The sequence below is a fragment of the Theobroma cacao genome, chromosome 5 (assembly GCF_053813885.1).
Source record: "Theobroma cacao isolate CCN51 chromosome 5, ASM5381388v1, whole genome shotgun sequence".
NCBI classification, from domain to species: Eukaryota; Viridiplantae; Streptophyta; class Magnoliopsida; order Malvales; family Malvaceae; genus Theobroma; species Theobroma cacao.
This window is the reverse complement of record NC_142643.1, coordinates 46,001,346-46,014,298: the sequence shown is the minus strand read 5'-3', so window position 1 is coordinate 46,014,298 and position 12,953 is coordinate 46,001,346. Positions and strand designations below refer to the sequence as shown.

Here is a 12,953-nt window from a genome sequence, read left to right as displayed (position 1 = left end):
TTGCCAGTTTTTTTTTTTTTTTTTTTTTAAATTTGTTTTTTTATTTTTCTCTCTCCAAATATGTAAACGAGAGTTTACGGTTGACAACGGTGCAAATCTGCCCCCGGGTTTTGTGGTTCGGCATCTCCCTTCAAGATATTCCCGTCCCTTGTCGTAACGTAACCGATCTCCCCCTTCTACTTCTCTTTATTTCCCCTCTCCGCCCCCAAATTTTTTTCTTTTCTCCATTTTCGTCCTTTCTGTTTCCTGCAATTTTTTAAAATTGATTACCCCCCACGAGTTTCATAATTTCGACATGGTGTGCTCATTATTGCGATGTCAACAAAATGGGGCTTCACTTACGTGTGTCAGTAAGCATCCACCGTTAATTGGTTGATAACTTTGATGGTAAATTCTTTCTTTTAAAATAAACATTTAATTTGTGCATATCTACGTTATCAGTAAATTAAATTTTATCTTCGTTAAGTTTTATACAATTATAAGATAATAGTGATTAAATAATAATATGTAAATATTATATATTAACAGTATATTATTTATAAAGTAAAACAAAACAAAAGAATTCTTTATCAAATAGAGAATTTAATTTTAAATTTGGGTTTAATTACCTGATAGATGGTAAGAGATTTTGGATTGTATATTTTTTCAAAAATGAAATTAACTTTAATATATATATCTTGAAATTATTAAAAAAGAAAATCACATAATTAGTCGAGAAAATTTAATAATTAATTAATTTTTATTTATTTAAAATATTTTATAAGATGAATTTAGATCAATATGTAAAAATAAGTAACTATTCGATGATATAATTAAATTCATATTAATTAAAGATATAAGTAATACAAAAGATTTGTTACTACAAAAATCAGTTAATCATTTACCCAATTTTGGGTTAGGAATCTAAAGAAGTTTCCCATAATCCCATAAGAGGAGAATTGTGTAATTTCTCAATCTCAACTCTTCAAAGTCCATGAAAACAACTCAAATTAGCGGATAACCTGTCGACCAAATCCATTTGACCAGAAAGGACCCAATTGAACTATCTGAAAACTACAAAGGGCTCATCTGCAATTCCTCCATTTCTTGCTTACACTACAAAGCAAAGAACCGTCTTTTCTCTTCCTCTATTGTTTTCTCTCTGTTAAAGGTCAAACCCAACCACCGCAAAAGCAAAAAAAAAAAAAAAAAAAGAACTTTTCGTGGCCGGTGACCGCCGAACCCGTAGAACGCCGCTGTATTGTTAGTTTCCTCTTATGCTATTGCCGATCGTTTTTCCTTTCCCGGTAACGCCCCGGTGGCCGGTAGAAGAAATTAAATCTGGGATTATATCTTGACTATGAAGAGCAACGGCAACAACGGAAACAGCAAAGGCTCCAATATCAATAATAATAACAAAAGTAACAGTCATTTTTTGCCGAATTCTCTGAAATTCATATCTTCTTGCATAAAGACAGCCTCTTCCGGTGTCCGGTCAGCTAGTGCCTCCGTCGCCGCTTCTATTTCTGGAGACTCCGTCGAACACAACAAAGACCAGGTTTTCTGTTTTTAATATTTTTAATTGTTGATTATTAGTTGTTGATTATTTAATTACAGCCTTGATTAATTTTGATTTTTTTTAAAAAAAATATTGTTGATTGTAGGGTTCTTTTTGTTTTGAAAAATTAAGCACTTTTTTGGTTTTATCTTCTGTTTGGTTGCTCAGAAAGAAGCAAGAGAAATTCAAATGTGGTGATCTTATAGGTTTTTCCTTTTTAATTTAGATTAAACTAAAAATTAGTTCTTCTAGTGAATTAGGGCTTAGTTAACTGAATGTTGTAATGTAGAGCAAAAAAGTTAACTTGTTTACGAACTTTATTTTTTAACTTAATTTTTTGGTTAATATTTGCTGAAATTTAAGTTCTTTTGTTGAAAATGATGTTTTATTTTATTTAAAAAAAAAGAAAATTAAAAGGTGCATAGGAACCTCTGTTTTTTTTTATTCCTTAAATTTTTGTATATCTGTTGTCTTTTAGTGGCTACGGAATGGACAATGCATTGTTTTTGTTGAAATGATGTTAATTTTTGGAGTTTTTATTCAAATGATTGAAGTCGTAAATATTTTATTTAAGGAAGGCAAATGAAAGATAGTTGATCATATAACCGGCTGATTTAGTTTTTAAATTTTGAGTATTTTTTGTAATAACCAAACCAATGTTTAGATGATATTTGTTGGAAATGATGTCTTAGGGAGTTAAGGAGCGAGATACTTAGTCTGTATAATGTGCGAGTTATGTTTTTAAGGTCAAAATGACAATAGAAGCTCAGGACATTGATGCCATTATTTTGCACAAAAATAATTGATCATTTTCTTGGCCTATTTACAATTGTAGCTTTGTGAAAAAGATTAGGTTATAAATTTGGAATGATGACTTCTGAGAGTTTAGTTATTTGTATGTGAACCATATCGAGTTCTGGACAGAGTAACAGAGACTGTTGATTATAAGATTTTCCTCGTGCCAATCATTTGATTCTTGTTCGCTTTTTCTATTACAGGCCATTCTGTTCTATTAATTCTAGTTTAATGCTGTGATTTGAGTTCCTTTAAGGTCAAAATTGCCAAACTGGAAACTCAACTGCTGAATGCCGTTGTATTGCATGCTTGTTTTTAATCAGTTGTTCACCTTTTAATGGCAGTAGCTCCTTCTAAGGATGAGGGAACTAGTTTACCTCTTATCATAAGAAGGTGGGGGTGAATGTGAGATGTAGATATATAAATTTATTTGGGTCTCATTGCTGGCAATGGTTTTTTTGTTACACTCCTCTTTCGTGGCTTGCGTAACTTGTATATGCATTTGCAATGAAACTTGTTGCTCACTCTATCTGCTATCATATTGTAATCTTTTGTAAAACAGGTCCTCTGGGCTTCCTTTGACAGACTCGAGCTCAGTCCGTCATCTTTTAAACATGTTCTCTTACTTGGATACTCCAATGGCTTTCAAGTTCTTGATGTCGAAGATGCCTCTAATGTCAGTGAACTCGTTTCAAGGCGTGATGATCCAGTTACATTTTTGCAAATGCAGCCGCTCCCTATAAAGTCTGAGGGCCGTGAAGGATTTAGAGCATCACATCCTTTACTTCTGGTTGTTGCGTGTGATGAGTCAAAGGGCTCAGGTTTGATGCTTGGTGGAAGAGATGGATTGGCTAGAGATGGTTTTGATGAGCCTCAAAGTGGAAATGTTCTTATCTCTCCTACTGCTGTTCGATTCTATTCGCTAAGGTCTCATAATTATGTTCATGTTCTGAGATTCCGGTCAACTGTATATATGGTTAGATGCAGTCCTCGAATAGTTGCTGTGGGGCTTGCAACACAAGTAAGACTTAGCTAATTCTTTTTCTTTTTACTCAAACTTAGTTTTAGTTGCAACTAGTATTTTGCACTGGTCATAGACAGGATCAGACAAATTAAGGGATTTGTTATCCTCCTTTTTATTATGTTTGGAATCTCCAGTTCAATGTAAAACTCATATAATCAGATTTGATTGTCCCTGAACTGCTTGTGTTTAATCAAGATGTTGATTGAAGGATGGTTTAGTTTGGATACATTTTTTCTTTTCTTTTAGTTGACCAATTATTTAGATGGGGTGAAACAACTGAAACTGTGCTCATTTCTTTTATTGGTTTGCAGATATACTGCCTCGATGCTCTCACTCTTGAAAATAAATTTAGTGTCCTCACCTATCCTGTCCCTCAGGCAGGAGGCCAAGGAATGCGTGGGATTAATATTGGATATGGTCCCATGGCAGTGGGTCCCAGGTGGTTAGCTTATGCTTCCAACAATCCTTTGCAGTCAAATACAGGTCGCTTGAGTCCACAGAACCTTACTCCTTCTCCTGGTGTTAGCCCATCTACTTCACCCAGCAGTGGGAGTCTTGTGGCTCGATATGCGATGGAATCTAGTAAGCAGTTAGCTGCTGGGTTGATCAATCTGGGTGACATGGGCTACAAAACTTTGTCGAAATACTATCAAGATCTTATTCCTGATGGTTCTGGTTCTCCTGTATCTTCAAATTCAGGCTGGAAAGTTGGTCGGGGTGCATCACATTCCGCAGAGACTGATATTGCTGGGATGGTTAGTTCTCGATGTATCTGAGAAGCAAACTTTAATCTTATTTTAAAATGCCTGATTGTAACACACATGATCTTTGCACATTAATTCTACCTTGATGTAGAAGGCTATTGTCCTTATCTTTGCGTATATGCTTGAATTTTTATGTCAAACACATGTTTGAGTTCAACTTTCTCAGAGAGGTACCAGATGAGATTAGTTCTTACAAATACTAAATATCAGAGGCATGAAAATTCTGACCTATTAATTATTAACCATGAAATTTTAAGATTTTCTTATTTATACGATTCATTGCAGGTTGTTGTCAAAGATTTTGTTTCCAGAGCTGTTGTATCACAGTTCAGGGCTCATGCAAGTCCAATTTCTGCCCTATGTTTTGATCCCAGTGGGACTCTTCTGGTTACGGCCTCAATACATGGGAACAATATAAATATTTTTCGGATTATGCCATCCTCAGTAAAGAATGGATCTGGCACTCAAAATTATGATTGGAGCTCTTCACATGTGCACCTTTACAAGCTCCATCGTGGCATGACATCAGCTGTATGATCCTACACCTCCTATTTTTTTCAAAAAATTGTAATGCTTTATCTATCTATAATTTCTCTTCTATTTTTGTTTTGTTTTTGCAGGTGATACAAGATATCTGTTTTAGTGCTTACAGTCAGTGGATTGCCATTGTTTCATCTCGGGGTACTTGCCATATTTTTGTTCTTTCCCCATTTGGTGGTGAGAATGTTCTCCAGATTCATAATTCTCATGTGGATGGGGCTACCTTATCACCAGCTGTATCTCTCCCTTGGTGGTCCACTCTATCTTTCATGACAAACTATCAAACCTTTTCTTCACCAGCACCACCAACTGTCACCCTCTCTGTTGTTAGCAGAATAAAAAATGGTAACTCTGGATGGCTTAATACTGTTACCAATGCTGCATCTTCTGCTACTGGAAAGGCCTCCTTTCCATCTGGTGCTTTTTCTGCTGTTTTCCATAACTCTTTACCTAATGTTTTACAACGAGCTCAAGTAAAAGCAAATGTTTTGGAGAACCTATTAGTTTACACTCCTTCTGGTCATGTTGTTCAACATAAGCTACTGCCTTCATTTGGGGGAGAGGCAGGTGAAAGTGCTTCAAGAATTGGGCCAGGTTCTGCTGTTCAGGTACAAGAAGAGGAGTTACGGGTGAAAGTTGAAGCTATGCAAGCCTGGGATGTATGCCGAAGAACAGATTGGCCAGAAAGAGAGGAATGCCTTTCTGGAATGACTCATGGAAGAAAAGAAGCATTAGAGATGATTGCAGATGTTTCTGATTCTGAAGATAATGAAGCTGGGCACAAGGACCTGTCAAAGCCCCAAGATCAGTCTCACTTGTATCTTGCCAATGCAGAAGTGCAGATAAGCTCTGGAAGGATACCAATCTGGCAGAATCCTAGGGTAGTTTTTTATCTTATTTTCATGAGATACACTTGCTCATAACCAGTTTCACTTACATCTCATATGCATTTTCTTAGGTATCTTTCTATACAATGAGTCCTTTGGGGTTAGATGAGTGTAATGGTGGAGAAATTGAAATAGAAAAGATCCCTGCTCATGAGGTGGAAATTAGACAGAGGGATTTATTGCCTGTTTTTGAGCATTTTCAGAGGGTTCAATCTGAATGGAATGACAGGTAATTTCTGTGTTCTTTTACATTGTGCCTTTTCTGGTTTTGACTGTTCTCATTTTTTTTTCTTTTTTTACTGATCTAAAAAGTCCTAGAAGTAGTTATCTAGTAGAATAAGGGTTTGATGAAAAAATGGATAGATAATTGGAAGTGAGGTTCTTCAAGAGTCGTATTATAGCAGTCTGAATGAATCTCGTCTGAAAGAATATTGTGGTGATCTTTCTTGTTTAATCAATCGTTTTTTTTTGGTTCTTTTTTTTTGGAAAGGGAGGGGGAAAGGGGGGGGGGGGGGAATGTAGGATGTTGGATGGTGTTACATGGTGCAGAATGGCATTTATATCATCAAATGTATTATCCTTCACACTGTTCCTTTGTTCTTCTTCTTCTTCTTCTTTCTGTGTAGGGGCTTTGATGGAGAAAAATATCCAATGTCATCTTCTCATGATGCCAAAGCAAGATTCTCTGAAGTCACTGTTATTTCTCACTCTAAGTTGATGTCTCCTAGCTCTGTTGAAAACTCAGATAGTGGTATGACAGTTGTTAAAATTTAGATATCATCTAATATACTTATGGATTCATGTAACTCATTTGATGCTTGATGTTTTAACCAGGATCATCAAGGAATTCTTCTCCAACCAGCATTCAATCTGGGAAGGATAGTAGTGGGGTAAAAGGACAGAGTTCTGTTTTGGCATCGCCTATGCTTAATCAGAGCAATCTTAACAAAGATACTGGTTCAATTTCTTTTAATCAGGGTGTTTGTCACGTTGAAGATAGGAACTCTACTAACAGTCTGTCATCATTGACAAACGGCTCTCTATCTGGTGGAAGAACTGTTGGAAAGGAGGTTCAATTTCCAAACAGTGGAGGAACCAGTGAAGTTTCAAACACAAGTTCTAACCGATCTGATTTGAGTTTGAACATGTTAGATGAGGGGCCAGTAAATGACTCACCGGATTTTGAGCAATTTTTTCAAGAAGAGTACTGTAAAGCATTGCCCCTAAGTGCATGTCGTGAACCAACAGAGGTTGTTACTGATGTTGACAGCGGCAGTGGTCCTTATGACAGAGAAAAATCTGAGGAAGAAGGTGACAATGATGAAATGCTTGGGGGTGTTTTTGCCTTCTCTGAGGAAGGTAAGTATCTAAACCTGTTATTTGATTGTTCTTATTCATATAGATGATGCATTCTAGTATGGGAACCTGAGCTTCTAAAATTTAACTTCTTCCATGTAACATACAACTGTCCCCATATCATCTATTGAGACAAAAAACTTATTGAAATCATCATTTCCAATTGTGGCAGGTTGAGTTGTATCTGCTTGTGTTTCTTTCCTGATGCTCACTTGCCACCTTCATGTACGTTCGTATTGTCAACTTCAGGTCCCTTTGGTCGAACGTCAGCCTTGTGGGGGGTTCAAATACTAATTGAAGATTTATAAAGCTACTGACTGATTGGTTCAAGAAATATAATCACTGGCTTATTGTGCCGCCAGGGCAAATCTCTGGTTTCTTCCCTCCCAATGTAAATGTTGTAAATTGATATTGATAATACAAATGATTTGTGGGGACAGGGTTTTTTCTGTGCTGTGTAACCATATTCATTCTTCAAAGAAAAAAAAATAATAAAAAAAGAAAATGAATTGTTGTACATTGTGTTGTTCACTAGTTTTTGTTTAGATTATGTTTCTCTAAGCCAGGTTCTTTCTTGCTATTGCATGCATCCTGGGGATTTAGATCAACCATCCATGTGGTCTGACTAGTTTGGGGTCTGGACAAACTGGGGTTATGTTCGGTAAGAGGGAAAGAGGAAGGCAAATAGTTTTTTTTTTCCTTTATTCTTTGGTAGGAGGAAAATAGAATGAGAAAAGGGGCCCTTATCAGAGGAAAAGTCAGATACTACAAGAAAAAGATGCCTCTTTGTTTCAGTTGCAGTTGCAGCAAACTTGGTAAATTTTGGTTTACTTGATGTACACTGTTTGAAATGTTACAGGCTGCTGATGCCATATGAGCCTATTTGGTTTCAAATACTCTTGGGCCCGTTTAGCAGATTTCTAGTGTTAGGAGGAGCCAACAGATAACAGCACTTGATACAGACAAAACCAGAAGCTAGTAAATAGTGCATTGAATTATGCAAATATGCACTATTTGTGAGTCCTGTAGAGTAACACTCGTCCAATAAAACTTTTTCTCTATTGATTAGCTTTTCTTCTGTTCATTCACAAAACTTTGGATACCCAGAAACATCCTGCAGCTTTGTATTCTTGTGGCCTGCCATGGCAGCTACATTTATGGCATGAAATCTCCTCCCATGGGAAATTGGCCCCCACCCTAGATGCCCTTCCCATCAAAGGAGAGTTAGACAGGCAATCAGTGGTCCCTTCAACTCTAAACAGTCACTGAGATACTCTTTCCCATTATCCCGATGAGGGCAAATCTCCCTAAAATCTTCACCATGATTTGCTTAATTTTAATTTTGCTATGCACTTCCCTAGAGGAAGAAAACTTTGGCTACATGACAGTACATATTGGCTGCTTTGCCAAAGAAAACTTTAAAAAGGGGCTCAGTTAGGCCCCTGTGACTATGGAGATTGGAGCCATTTTTTTTGGTGTCCAGTCCACCTGGTAGAGGGTCCATTTTGTCGTTTTAAGGGCCTTTGAATTGTCTTAATCCTACACACTATTAAATGGGCTGTTGAATGCGCCATGGAGGGTCCCCAGTACTTTGGCCTTAAACCAATCCTAGATGCTAAACACATGACATGCTCTAATTAGCCTCCAAAGTTTGAACAGAAATTATGCTAATCAACTATTTTTGGAATGCATTTTGATTAGGAGATTCTTGGAAAATTGCCAGTGATATTGGAAAATTATAGTAATTTCATATGGTTTCAAAATTTTGACGATTTATACGTCACGTATGTCGCAGGTAAAAAAATATAATAATTTCATATAATTTTGGAATTTCAATTGATTCATAAGTTCCTAAGATTAACTAAACAAAACCCACTTCACTAATTAGCATTATTATAGTTATATTTTGATGGGTTTTATGACATGGAATCACCTTAACAGCCTTAATCAAACCTCCAAAACACCTTTTTGAGAATAATGTTGGACAGATAATGGAATGTGTTCCAAAAGGCTATTTGCTTTTCCATTTCTTTATCCTTAATTAATTCACAAAACTCCACAAAATCATTTTCAAGGGGCCAAGACAAAAGAATTTTAATTCACTCTAAGGGCCCTCCAATAATTTCTCCATCCATTCGGGAACTTTCTATTAATATTTTTAAAATTAGACCAGAGGTTGAATCGGTTTGAAATTCAATCGATTCAATCAATTCAACTAATCGGTCCAATTAAAAAAAATATATAAAGTTTCATAAATTTATATTTTTAATTCAAAATATATACTAATTAGATGAAGATAAACCCTTAATTATAAGCTCAAGACTCATTTTATTTTTTACTGATATGAATTTACGACGGAATGGCATAACTACAAAGCTTCAACATTGCAAAAATCATGCCTTGTCCCTAAAATAAAGAAGGAAAAATGATTCCTTTCCCCTACTTTCCTTTATTGCTTTTCCTGTTGTTTTCTCCCTCAGCTAGTGTAGAATGTGGGAAGATTGAAGTAACCTTGGGAAAGCAAAAGCCAAAAGCAAAGATTTTAAAGCATGTTCTGTGGCCAAATGTCTATGTTACTGAATCACTCCTATAACCAATTAATCTGTAGAAACATATTATCCAATAAGACAACAACAACCTCACATACAACAACTGTGGCATAAAAGGGCAGCAACATGATAAGATTCTTTGAAAAGATTGACAAGCATATAGGCATAAAATGAGAGAAGGGATAAGAGGGAAGAGAAGGGGGAGTAGGTAAGATAGAAATGGATATGCTGCTGTAACAACTACAGAGTCCATAATCATACCCAACTTGATTTTTTCTTTTTTAAAGATAAGTATGTTAGATTTACACTTTTAATTTGCCAAAAGACTGAATAACAGCATCACCCTTTTGATTACTTGGTTTCAGAAGAGACAAAACTTCACCCAAAAACAAAATATCTCTCATGCAAAGGGATGTAACATGGTTTTCACATCACTGTCACTTGTTGCAAAATTTGGCCTGAAAATGTGGGTCTTTTTCATCCCATGTTATTAAGTTCTTGCAAAACTGTTAAAAAGGAGTTTACAAGGCAGTCTTTTCAATGTCCTAAATTACCTTGAGGGAAAAAGTCCCTCATTCCAAGCAAATGAAATCTTGCATGTGTCAGCAAAATATGCATGCCCCAATAAAACTGACCTAACCTTCTTCTGTCTGGTGCCACCAAACTGACCTTTTTCTTTTTTTTTTTTTTGGGTGTTTCTTGAGACATGAACTATGGCATTTAACTTAAGTGGATTTGGATTTTCAATAATGAATCAATGAGATATGGTGTGAAAATTTGTCTCAACTGTTGCTGCCATGATTAAAATATTGGAATTCACTGCTGGCAGTGGAATAAATTATCTAGTAACTGAATGCAGTGTTGGCAGCATTGCCATATCCTTTAGGCTGGTTGGCACTTTGCATAGGAAAACAAAATAATAAACATATCGAAGAAAATGATCTGAGGGGGGGGGGGGGGTGAGAGAAAGAGAAAGAGCAATAATTACTGAAAGAAAAATTTGGGGAAGGTGAATGGTACATGGCATCAAGTTTTGGATCTTGTGATGCTTTTATATATATATATATATATATTTCAGAGTTTTCAACTTGCTCATAAATGATGAGGTTAAATAGAGGAGGCAAAGGAAACAGAAACACAAACCCAGAGGAGAAAGCGAAAAAACAACAAAAGAGGGAGAGAGAGAGGAAAGGAGTGACTTTGCATATACTGTAGTTATTTATTGCCCATTTCCAAGGGCAAGATTCTTTGGCTCCTAACACTATAATATCCATTTAATCAGGCTCAGCTTTCCACTCATTTTAAGGAAAGAGCATGATATAATTCTGTAAGATCTGCAAGTGGGAAGGTGGCTTAAAAAGCAAGCTGCAATGGATGTGGTTAAGTTGCAAAAGCAGTTAGTTGACTACAGAGCCTCACTCTATCATGAGGTTAGTTTTTTGTTATATTAGAAACTGTGGACATTCAGGAAAAAAGTTGCCTTGTTTTTGCCTTTTGCTTATGCTATTTATCATTTTATCTCTTCCCAACTCGATTTCATGAGGATATGTAGTTTGCTATACTTGGTGACCATAGTCATTGAAGGAAGGTTGCTTTGCTTTTGGATTAGATTTTTTGTGATGAGTTCCTTGTTTTATGAGTAGGCTTTCCTGGACGAGCAATTTACACAACTTCAGGAACTCCAAGATGAGAATAACCCAGATTTTGTGGTTGAAGTGGTGTCTCTTTTCTTTGAAGATTCTGAAAGACTTCTTAATGAACTGGCTAAAGCTCTGTGAGGATTTTACTCATAATCTTCTAACAATTCCTTACGTTGTAAATTGATATCAAGGACTCTATTTTCTGCTTTGGTTTACTCTTGACTTTTCTGCATGTCTTAATGCGGTTTTTGGTCATTGTTTCTGATCTTATGTAGAGAGCAGCAGAGCATAGATTTCAAAAGGGTGGATGCTCATGTCCACCAGTTGAAGGGTAGCAGCTCCAGGTATTTTTCTTGTTTTCTCTAGTTTTAAACCTCACTTTCTAATTTTAGCCTCAGATGAGATTTTCTTTCCATTTTGGGTAATCTCCTTTGCCACCACTTGTTTCCAGCATGAGAAACACCATATGCATTTTTGTAAGTAAATAGTTTTTTTCAATGTTTAAAGCCAATTTTGTACCAACATATTTTTCACCCCTTAAAGCACATGTACCATCATGATTTTTGCTGTTTCTCCTTGAAAGAAATACTATTAGTTGTCCTAGAGATGAATACTTAGTAACATTAATAAGATTCTGTCACCGCCAGAGTCAGTTTCAAGTTGCAAATCTACTTTCACAGAGTTCATATTGATGCACAGCTATAACAAATCTGTACTTCTTAATCTTGCATTTATGGTCATCAATTTTTCACCTATTTTAAGATCGGGGTTCCACTTTGTGTCCCACTATGTGTTCCACTATGGTCATAGAAACAAGTTCTTCTTCATATTTCTGTCACTGTTATTTCATGGCTAAAATGTTCTTAAATTAACAGCATTGGTGCTCAGAGAGTTCAGAAAGTCTGCATAACCTTCCGCAACTACTGCGAGGAGCAGAATGTGGAAGGGTGAGTTTTTTCTCATGCCTCAGATCATTACTGTGGATTTGTTTTAGTGTTAATATAGTTGTCAGAAGTTTCAAGCTTTGATGTCTTCTATAGGTGTCTTAAATGTCTCCAACAAGTGAAGCATGAGTATTCCCTTGTGAAAACCAAGCTTGAAACCATGTTCAAGGTAATGTTGAGAAATCTACCTCCTCAGAAGAGATGGTCTTTTTCTGAGCAGGATTTATCCAGATTCCTTGTTTTTGACTCCCAGGAATTGATTTTCCATTTTGTTTGACTGCAGCTTCAACAACAGATCTTGGCCGCCGGAGGCTCAATTCCTATGTAATAGTTGCTTCAGAGAGACCTATGATCATCTGCAGAGAAAAAAACAAGAGACCAAAATGGAATTTTGGCTATGTAGAAAAGTTTTTCTTGTCTTTGTTGCTTTTCTTGCAGTTTTTAGCAGGGTTCCTAAGCTACTGAAGGGTTCTATCTACTTTCGAGCTTAAGCTTGTATCATATTCAGTGTATGAGCAATGACAAAGAATGTGAATAAACCCTTCCAGCTTTTTCCTCTCCACTGCTCTCTGTTTGTTGATCTTTGAATTTCTAGCTCCAATAATTATCAATCGATTTAGAAACAACAAATGGACAAAAGAAACAGCTCTTATCAGGAATACTCCATCCTGTGGAGCAACTTTGACTTATGAGATTGGAAATGTATACATCAAAGATACCAGAGCTGCTGAGGCCTGATGAGACCAAAAAATTTTTTACTATGCCTGGAGAGGGTCATGTATCAAACTATTGTGCAGTCATTATCCATTTAAATTGAAACCAGACCAAACCAAATCTTGATTTTTATCTCCCCAGTTGTGTTGCACGTTGGCATTTGTCTAGCTCAAGTATGTGAGCTAAGCAGGAGCACCAAGATG

The 12,953-nt window shown here is 36.2% G+C and overlaps 2 protein-coding genes across 2 annotated transcripts; both read left to right on the top strand.

The window, feature by feature from the left end:
• Positions 1 to 985: 985 nt before the first annotated feature.
• ATG18H (autophagy 18h-like protein) lies at positions 986 to 7,420 on the top strand. The gene is made up of 9 exons (XM_018121869.2): positions 986 to 1,537; positions 2,895 to 3,353; positions 3,668 to 4,111; positions 4,406 to 4,651; positions 4,741 to 5,541; positions 5,619 to 5,776; positions 6,174 to 6,298; positions 6,382 to 6,906; positions 7,076 to 7,420. Exons 1-9 carry the CDS (start codon positions 1,340 to 1,342, stop codon positions 7,078 to 7,080), a joined length of 2,961 nt encoding a protein of 986 aa, XP_017977358.2. The 5' UTR covers positions 986 to 1,339; the 3' UTR covers positions 7,081 to 7,420.
• Positions 7,421 to 10,542: 3,122 nt separating this feature from the next.
• On the top strand, positions 10,543 to 12,598 carry LOC18600330 (histidine-containing phosphotransfer protein 1-like). Its single transcript, XM_007030699.3, has 6 exons — positions 10,543 to 10,882; positions 11,096 to 11,226; positions 11,368 to 11,436; positions 11,968 to 12,039; positions 12,133 to 12,205; positions 12,320 to 12,598. Exons 1-6 carry the CDS (start codon positions 10,823 to 10,825, stop codon positions 12,362 to 12,364), a joined length of 450 nt encoding a protein of 149 aa, XP_007030761.1. The 5' UTR covers positions 10,543 to 10,822; the 3' UTR covers positions 12,365 to 12,598.
• The last annotated feature ends 355 nt before the right edge of the window (positions 12,599 to 12,953 follow it).